Raw genomic sequence first — 9,764 nt, 5'->3', positions numbered from 1 at the left:
ATTTTTCTATGGGCGATGAATTGACTAGTGGATGTGTTTCAGCACGACAAAAACACCATTTTAGTGGATTTGATGCTAGCAAGGTTCAATATAAACCACGAAAGTAGAAAACTCATAAGCTAGGGTTGTCAATTATGATGTAAGTTGTGAAGGTTGGGCTCAAACCTATGGTTAACGTCTATAATTAATTTGATCCAAAACATGACACATTAATTGATATCAAGGTAATTGAACTATTTATTGTCCTATTATTTCTTCATATTGGCCCTTTTTTCATCATACCTTCCTTCCATGACTCCATCATCACTTGTATCCGGATCTTGGCATGCGCTAGTGAGACGAAGAATGGACAGATGTGTGATAATATTGATAAGATTATTAAAGAAAGAAAGATGAACATGATTATAAATAGCAAGTATATATAGATAACCGGCACAAACTGGAATCCCATATCCAAAAATCTTCTAATGGAACTAAAATGGTTCTAAACCTTTGCCTTAGGGTATCTAGCATAATGCTCCTACATGAATAGGGACTCTGACATTTTAGAAGCCATAACCAACCACATGAGTCCAACCCATGTTGGGCCCATCTATAGTCCTTCCAAGAATCACTTCCCACCTAACCTACCAAGAAAGCCGTCCATGTGGGTATGCCATGCCTTAATTACCCACAAGATAATCCATGTCCAAATCCAACCAAGGCCAGAAACTTAGAGAGTTACAAATAACAAAAAAAAAAAAAAAAACTAGGGAGTAAAGCCAAAAAGTATATAGTAATAAGGGCCATAAAGGTGGTGAGGTGGATGGAGGAGGAAGAGTGAAAGAATCCCCACAGCTTTCTCGGTTGGTGAGGCTGACCTTCCATCCAACACCCCTCCTCCTCTCTCTCTCTCTAAGAAAACTACAGCTTTCCTATGCCTCTCTCTCTCCCTCTCTTCAAAGCTTCTCTCTTTTTCTCCTTCTCTTCAAGCAAGTCCTATTGAAACCAACCTGCTCTCTCTAAATTTCTTAAATTAATCTCATCTTCTCTTCTGCTCTCTTGGAAGCCTAATTAATTCCTAAGGAAAACACCGCCTCCCTCCCAACCACTTCCCCACTGACCTCTCAACCATTCCCACCGCCTTTATAGACCATTCGCTCCTTCTCTCTTCTCTCCATTGTACCCGATTCCTATTCCCCTTGTCTTTGATCTCTCTAGGCTTCTCCGGCTGGAAAGTATTGGAGGTTTTGGAGAAAGGAGATGATGGGAGCTAAGATATGGATCCTTGGTCTTCTGCTTCTTTCCCTTTTCTATGACGGGATTGGGGCCCGGGAGTCGGAGCTGAATCGCAAGACAGAGCGGATTTCAGGTGGGTTTGGGGCTGAACTTTATTGTTTGATGTTGAAAAATCTGGTTTCGTTCTGATCTGTATTAGTTTTTGGTTAAGTGAGATTTGAGATGAAATCTGGGGTTGAAATGCTTTAAAAATTGATTTTTTTTGGAGTTTAGATTGGGTTTTCCTTTGATTCTTATATAAGAATTGGGCAGAATTGGCTCGTGGCTTTCCTCTTTGTTGTATTTTAATTTGTTAAAGTTGCTGATAGGAAAAGAAAGATGAAGACTTTTTAGGACTCCGTAGGCAGCCTTTGCTTTATATGTCATCATGAGATCATGATAAAGGTCTTTCTTTTATCATCCCTCTATATTTTTTTTTTTAAAAAATATTGTTATTTATTCTTCTCAATTCGTCTGAATTGTGGGTGTGAATGAACTGGGAATTGATTGGAAGGTTCTTAAGTGAAAATATACTGGTTCCTGGTTCTGTAAGCTTCCATTCTTGGTTAAATCACAGTGTTTGCATGGTTGAGATGTAGTAATCCTGTCTTTGGAGCTCGTTTTGGATTCTAATAATGGTTGGATGATGGATCTGAGACATGGTTATTCGTAGATGGCGCACAATTGAATTTCAATTTTCATTTTGCCCCTTCACCTCCCAAGCATCCAAGTTGGAGCCTAAGTGAAAATTCTGGTCATAGCTTTACATAATTGTTTAAAAATGTTCTTAGTTCTGGCAATGTCATTAGCAATGTTTATGCATGACTAAGGTGAGGAGCTTGTTTCATCCAGTAAACATTTACTGAGTCAGTGGTATCATCTGAAAGCTCCAGACAAAGACTTTTTTTTAAAAAAAGAGGATTTTTTGTATGTATATCCTCCTAAATATATGAAATTGCATGAATACCCTCGTAAAATTATGCATGGATTTCCTTCTTTTTTTCATTTTTGCATATGTACTCTTACCATCTAACATCGTTAAAAAAATAAATGGCTAAAAACTAAAATGACTAAAATATCCTTATGGGCAGATATTCTTTTAACAATGTGACCAGCTCTCTATAATAATGTTAGAGTTGAGCTTTTGTTCATTTTAAAAATTAGTACAGAATGTATATGTCACAATTTTGTAAAGATCTTTTTTGTAAATCCTTAAGCTAATCGGAAAGTTTGGATGAGAACATGATATTGGAAGACTTTAACAAATATTATGTTCTTTATATAGTATTTAAATATATAATTTTTAGTTAAAATTATTTTTTATGTACTCCTATATATCCTTTTTTTCTGTTGTTGAGTCAGACACTTGAACAAGTGTCCGAATCCCATTCCTGTGTTTATGTCCATGCAACACTATGTGTTAGGGCTTTTAGTGTTCCTATGCTTTTAGGTCGTTCTAAATGTGGTGAATATAGTTGTTAGTCCATGGATTTTTCCTAGGACACCAACTATTTCTCTAGTGCGAGCAAAAGTACTAGCGGTTACCATTAAGATTTATTGTAATACCTAGGCCTTTTTGAAGCCTGATTACAAACTGGGCCAGATGCATTTGACCGGCCCAGAAGTATGCTTCTTCCTTCCGACCTCTTCGGAAGGAATTCAACCAAGGGTCGGATTCCAGCCTTCCTCAACCCTATTTAGAGCCCATCCGATCCTCTCTTTGATCTCACGAGAAAGCCCAAGTCCCCCAATCGGAGCTCTTCGCTGGAGATTTTTTCAGTTTTCTCTCTAAAGCTCGGTCGCCATCATGCCGCTTCCGCGTCCAAATGCCGCCAAGAACTAGGTAAAGACCTGGCCCCCCTCGAGCCAACCTCTCTCTCTCTTTCTTTCGGATTCATTGGAGTGTCGATGTCGGCCGGTGATTGCTGGATTTTGGGCAAAAAGGGGATGCTCTGCTTCCCCTATTTTCGGTAATCGACCTTGTTTTCTTCTGATTTCGGCCGCCTTTGTCGTCGGCGCTTGTCACCAGAGGCCTTCTTCCAATTCCTCGTAGTAGAAGCCATGGTTGGAACTCCGACCTCTAAGATGCCGTGGATTCCACTGTTTAAGGGGTCGGAGCTCCTGCTTTTGTTGGTTTTGACATTGCCGGTCACTAGTCGCCGCTGGCCGCCTATTGATCGACTGTGGATTTTTGACCTCGGGCACCACCTACAGCCACTCCCTTCCTCTTGGTTAGAGAGAGGAGCTTGTTCTCTCTCTTTCTCTCTCTTTCCTCTCTCTTCTCCATCTTCTCTCTCTTGATTCTCTTTCTACTAGACTTTCTCTCTCTACTGGACTTTTTCTCTCTATTGGACTTTCTTTCTCTACTCTCTCTAGAGTTGTTAGGTCTAGCATGACACCTCTCTTTATGATTCTAGATCCACCCTAGTGAAGGGCCCTGATCCATGTTCAGTGGGTGGCACGTCAGGCCCCATCTTGGCCCTTTCTAGATACTATAAGATTTGGTTACTTCTGAACTCAATTTAACCATTTGTAACCTAGTTCGAATATGATCAGATGAGTTTCGCCTTGATTGACCAGTCGGGGTGTCGGGCACTCTCGCTTGATCAATCCTATGAGGGTATTGGAATTAGGATTTCTATTTTTGGAATGAACATGATGAGTTCTGATGAAAATATAATTTTTAAATATCAAAATCTTATAAGAATTTTTTAAAATTGATTGGACTGATACTATGGATTCACTTGTAGAGTAAGTAATATTTTACTTTTTCTAAATTTATTAGCAATCATTAAATTACTATATTCATAAATTTTGAGTGGTATTATTCATCATGCATGAATTTGATGGATAGTATATTATTACGGAATATGTTATTTTGGAATATTTATGATGATAGATGGTCATATTATGGATATGATTGATTGATTTTGATACCACATGATTTTAGAACTGAAATATGAAACCTATAACTATTTGAATTTCGATCTGGACCCCGTCAATGGAGGCTAATACATCGGCACATGATTTATTCTGAAGATTGTGTCTAAGATGATTAGCGACATTCCGCCAGCAGACCAGCAGTCCTGAAGGACTTTGCTGCAAAATGATGCATAGCTCACTGCAAGAAGATTAGTTGGTGTTGATCTTGTCACAGGATGATGTTGTCATAACTCAGGATCGATAAGATAAATTGAATATTTGAAAAAATTTGAATCCATGAATAGAATTTAATATTTTAAAAAAAATTGATTCGTATATCAGTGTTGCATATGTACTTATTATCTATAAATTATTATCTATTTAATTGCTTGATTTGTTTAGCTAAAGTGATCATTGCTTACTCGGCTGTCTAGCTCATTATACGATTTCTTATTATTTTACAGATTTAGATAATTAGCCTGATCAAGGTTCTCAATATGGAAGAGCGACTAGCAGAATTTTGGCATAGATTATTTTAGGATAAAGTTCATTTAAATTGATGTATTATCTTAGAATAATATTAGAATTGTGAGACATTTAAATATTGAGTTAGTTATTGAAATAAAAATTTGCATATTATCATGTAAGGTTGTTCCACTGCAGGTTTATGATATCATTTTGAGATGTCCTGCATGCTTGTGGGGAGGGTTCCTTATGAGCGGTTGACATGACCCTCAGTTTGTGAACTCGGGATGGGAGTATGACAACTACATTGATCTTCATTACGTTTTGGTGCTTGTAACTTACATAGTAGCTATCTAGGATTTCATCTTGTAACTGGTATTAAGGTTGGCTTGCTCTCATTTTTCCTTTATTTCTTCCTGGCAACAATTTAATTTTTCCTAAATTATGAAATTTGAACAAATTGAAATAATTCTTGTTATTGGGATAAGGATGTATGTAAACTAATTTTCTTAGTTTCTAGACAACTTTTGAAGTAGCGACCTTGGTATATTTTGAGGAGATCTCTCAGATGTAGAAGAGAGGAATGACTTAACCTTCTTTCTGCACTAAAAAAGGTTCACTTTCCTAGCCCATGGGAGAATTTAAAAATTTGGATAAGAAGCTATCTGTATGGTTTTCCTCTAAGACTTAGCTTAGATTTGTTGCTGATTTTGAGTTTTCGAAGCATATCTTGTCTCATGATAAGAGTGGTTATACATTAATAAGTATGGATCTACGTATTTGGAGGATACAACAATCAAAATATTTACTCACAACTGATATTGAAATCACAACTTTAGATTATTCCTTGTACCTACCTTTTTTCATATGCATGATTGACAAGACCATTGCTGATTTTGTGCACAATATGTGGTTTTGAGGCTCATTTGGAAGACTATCTCATGTTGATGGATAAAATTTTAGGCTTTTTGTGAGGCACCGTGCAGGTGTATGTGTTTAATCCTATATTATTGTGCACTAGAAGATCTTAGATACTTTTATAGGGTCAAATATCTAACTAACTTCTGGCTAGTCCGTTTGGGCAAGATTTTAGGCCATTATAAATGGTATCAGAGAAGGCCCAAGCCACGCTCTATGTGGACTTGATAACTCTGCAACATGGTCCTGTTTGGAGTTGCTTTTGAGCTGATCATAGTGTTTGTGATTGAATTTGTTCAGATTTAGACCCTGGGCCTAACAAAGATGTCAGGGCTTCGAGCGAAAAGTGGGCTCGAGCCGGGCTTCGGGCTAGGCCTGAAAGAGTTCAGGCTGAGTTTGGGCTTACTGGAAAGAGCTGCCATTGGATAAGAATAACTGGAAAAAATGAGATTCCTCCCCTTCCAAGTACTTATGAGATTGCTGATAAGTACTTTTTTTCAGACTTATGGGCTTTCAGTTCCGCACCAAATCGTAGCAAAGCGCAGATGCGGTAGCCATTTTTGAAAGCTGCCCGTTAGTCTGATCCTTGGTTCCCTCATGGAATTATTAATTGTAGAGCCCATTTGTTTATTGGGTCGGGCATAGGTATGTGATTGGGCCGAGCCCGAACAAGGCCCGAAACACAGCCCGGGCTTTTCAGAGAAAATTTAGAGACTTTAGCTGAGAATAATGTATCATGTTTCATTTACTTGTGTTATAGGAGAGACCCTAATTTTTAACTAGCTTATTTACTTGTTAAGCAATATTATGAAATATTAAACTTCAATCAGGTTCGGGTTGAATCTATTTTTTACCCAAATGGGTAATTTGGGCCAACATATCGGGTTTGGGCCGGGCTCAGACCTAGATTATTCAAAAAAATTTGGACATAAGTCCGGCCCAAAGCCCGAAGGTAACTCAGATTTTGGAACTATATGTTAAGCCCTCTTCTTCTTGAAGTTGTAATACAAACTTGAGCCTGAAAATCAGTACTAGACTTGCTGCTATCATGTTAGGCTCAGTCTGCTAAACCTTTACCATCAAATATGAATGAAGTATTTAATAAGTCTGTCTCTAGCTACTGTTTATCTCTTTGCAAGCTTTTTTTGTCTATGACAAATAACAGTCGTACTCGCTAAATTCTAGGTGTTTGATTCATATGACTTATATAAAATATACCTGATGCTTCTACTGCTTTGTTGTTTTGTTCACTGTTAAATGTTTAATCCATGCTGATTACATTTCAAGTTTTGTCTTGGGATCTTACGGGGACGAGCCAGTGCAATTATTTTAACTGTCATGAAACTTTCCCATGTAGGGAGCGCTGGTGATGTACTGGAAGATGATCCTGTTGGAAGGTTGAAGGTGTTTGTGTACGAGCTGCCTAACAAATACAACAAGAAGATCCTCCAAAAGGATCCTAGATGCCTTACCCACATGTTTGCTGCTGAGATTTTCATGCATCGGTTCCTGCTGTCAAGTCCTGTCCGAACTCTTAATCCTGAAGAAGCTGATTGGTTCTACACGCCCGTATATACCACTTGTGACCTAACTCCTAATGGACTTCCCCTGCCCTTCAAATCACCACGCATGATGAGAAGTGCAATACAGCTAATTTCCATGAATTGGCCTTACTGGAATAGAACAGAAGGAGCAGACCATTTTTTTGTTGTTCCACATGATTTTGGGGCATGCTTTCACTATCAGGTAAGAGAATGTGTCTTTGCACTAATGTATTTGCATTACTAAGAGCAAAAAGAGTGTTCCTCTTTATTGAAACTGCTCATATATTCAGTTTTTATGTTGTATAGGAAGAGAAAGCAATAGAGCGGGGAATTCTCCATTTGCTTCAACGAGCCACGTTGGTTCAAACTTTTGGGCAACGAAATCATGTTTGCTTGAAGGATGGTTCCATCACTATTCCTCCATATGCCCCTCCCCAGAAGATGCAGGCTCACTTGATTCCTCCTGACACTCCTCGTTCTATCTTTGTTTACTTCCGGGGTTTGTTTTATGATGTGGGGAATGATCCGGAGGGTGGATACTATGCAAGGTAAATTTCCAGAATCTTATAGTAACCCAAATTATGTCATTATTACTTGCAGTAATCTTCTTTATCACTTGAATCCAAGTTTGCCTCCTAAACCATAGGCGTCCTCATTTATGATAGTTTTCCCTTAATCTTTGTTGCTCAGAGGTGCTCGAGCATCAGTGTGGGAGAACTTTAAGAACAACCCTCTTTTTGACATCTCTACCGAACACCCAGCTACCTACTATGAAGACATGCAACGGGCTGTTTTCTGCTTGTGTCCCTTGGGTTGGGCGCCGTGGAGTCCCAGATTAGTGGAAGCAGTGATCTTTGGTTGCATACCAGTAGTCATAGCCGACGACATCGTGCTACCATTTGCTGATGCTATTCCATGGGAGGAAATTGGTGTGTTTGTGGCTGAGAAGGATGTCCCAAAGCTGGATACTATCCTCACATCAATACCAACAGAGGTCATATTAAGGAAGCAGAGATTGCTTGCTAACCCTTCGATGAAGCAGGCTATGCTGTTCCCACAACCTGCCCAACCGGGAGATGCTTTCCATCAAATACTGAATGGGCTGGCTCGCAAGCTTCCACATGATGAGCGCGCTTTCTTTAGACCAGGGGGGAAGATTCTGAACTGGACTGCAGGTCCGGTAGGTGATCTGAAACCTTGGTAGCAGCAGCTTGAGCCACTGCCATTGCTGCCTCCTTCCTGCTAAGCTGTACCGCCGGTGCTGACGACGACTCGAAGCCTCCAACTGTATATTTTTGTTTCTTTGTTGAGCTGCTGCGTTACATAATTTTTTGTAGCATAAGTTACTTGATGCACAATTCCCTCCGATGTGGTAATAACTTGTTATTAAAAGTAAAGGTTTTAATATTGGCATTTTCTTTCATCTGATCAGGAGGCCAGTATGCTGCAGTGGTGTTATTTTCTTAATCCTGTTTGATCGTCATCTACTTATGGCTGATTCGAGAAAGACGATAAACTTGATTTGGAATGGAAAGAAAATGGGGTGTTGTGTATTGGATGTCTTATCTATCAGTAGGGGCAAGCGATCGGAATCATCCACTGTTTAAAATTACAGGTCTATGGATTTATGTTATCGTGACCTGTTTTTACATTGAGCTGCTGCAATGCCATCCAATGATCCCTAAGAAATTCGGGAACAGAATTCTTTTAGATGATTGTCATCTGAGTACAATGCACACAAAAACATTGCACTAATCCTGGGCTATCTGTAAACCCTTCTCGATGTGTAGATCATTCGGATCACAGTATGACTAGGGAAGTTCATCATAATGAGAAGGTCTGAATACAGCAAAAGATTGGTTGGAACATTAAGAAGAAAATGAGTGTTAAGGAATAAGAAACAGATAATGACTTCTCTTTAAAATAGAACAAAATGACAAATAAAATAGATAACATTTTTTTGCTAAAAACAAATGGCATATGTCTGAACCATTAACAAGTCATTAATTAGTCTTCATCTTTCTCCTCTTCCTTCTCTTATTTCTTATTTGTAGAAATTTTTGTACAAATCCATCCCTCTTCCTTTTTCTCTCTTCTTCTTCATCTATTAAATGTAAAATCTAATTAGCATGGTTCTCTTTGTGAAAGATTCATGTAGTTAGATAATTTGACCTAATTTTACATTCATCCGAATCGGGCATTTTGGTTGCACTTATTGAAAATTCTCAATTTCCTAAGCCCAAATTAGACCATTTTCAGCCCCAAATTACAAGGTGAGTTCCCTATAAAAAACCCAAACCTCTATGACAACAATCTCATAATTACATTGGAAATGGCTGCTACACATGCAAGAGCTTGTTGCTGAAGAGATGGCCTACACTCATCAAATGTGAACCACACAAGTCCATCTTGTAACGCCGGCACATAGCACCCGTGTGTACTGCATTGTGATTTGCACGACTCTATCTAGATTCTCAACTTCCAACCACCTGTGATGAAGATGACAATTTAGGTGGTATGGAGCTTGAATCCAGCCTAAAATATAACGTAATCCGTGTTTTTTTATATGATGTAGGTTAATTACCAATAGGTTACATTTGATAATGGGTCACATTCATTTCATATGCAACATGTTTCATATACACAGAGGGAACATTT

General features: G+C 38.6%; 1 protein-coding gene across 2 annotated transcripts; it reads left to right on the top strand.

Moving 5' to 3' along the window:
- The first annotated feature begins 818 nt into the window (after window positions 1–818).
- On the top strand, window positions 819–8,529 carry LOC103696574 (probable glucuronosyltransferase Os01g0926700). Of its 2 annotated transcripts, XM_008778247.4 has the most exons (5): window positions 819–1,351; window positions 4,843–5,027; window positions 6,920–7,308; window positions 7,413–7,654; window positions 7,797–8,529. In XM_008778247.4, exons 3-5 carry the CDS (start codon window positions 7,039–7,041, stop codon window positions 8,308–8,310), a joined length of 1,026 nt encoding a protein of 341 aa, XP_008776469.1. In that variant the 5' UTR covers window positions 819–1,351; window positions 4,843–5,027; window positions 6,920–7,038; the 3' UTR covers window positions 8,311–8,529. The 2 variants fall into 2 exon arrangements, with proteins under 2 accessions (XP_008776469.1, XP_008776467.1); XM_008778245.4 differs by lacking the exon at window positions 4,843–5,027 and having other exon boundaries at window positions 820–1,351.
- Window positions 8,530–9,764: the final 1,235 nt, after the last annotated feature.

The sequence above is a fragment of the Phoenix dactylifera genome, chromosome 10 (genome assembly GCF_009389715.1).
Source record: "Phoenix dactylifera cultivar Barhee BC4 chromosome 10, palm_55x_up_171113_PBpolish2nd_filt_p, whole genome shotgun sequence".
Lineage (NCBI taxonomy): Eukaryota > Viridiplantae > Streptophyta > Magnoliopsida > Arecales > Arecaceae > Phoenix > Phoenix dactylifera.
The sequence above is the reverse complement of the archived record's forward strand: the minus strand, read 5'-3'. Positions and strand labels throughout refer to the sequence as shown.

Coding starts and splice junctions, on each gene's coding strand:
- LOC103696574 (XM_008778245.4), top strand. CDS start 1,243: ATGATGGGAGCTAAGATATGGATCCTTGGTCTTCTGCTTCTTTCCCTT. Junction 7,309..7,412: donor GGGCATGCTTTCACTATCAG/GTAAGAGAATGT, acceptor TATGTTGTATAG/GAAGAGAAAGCAATAGAGCG. Junction 7,655..7,796: donor GAGGGTGGATACTATGCAAG/GTAAATTTCCAG, acceptor TTTGTTGCTCAG/AGGTGCTCGAGCATCAGTGT.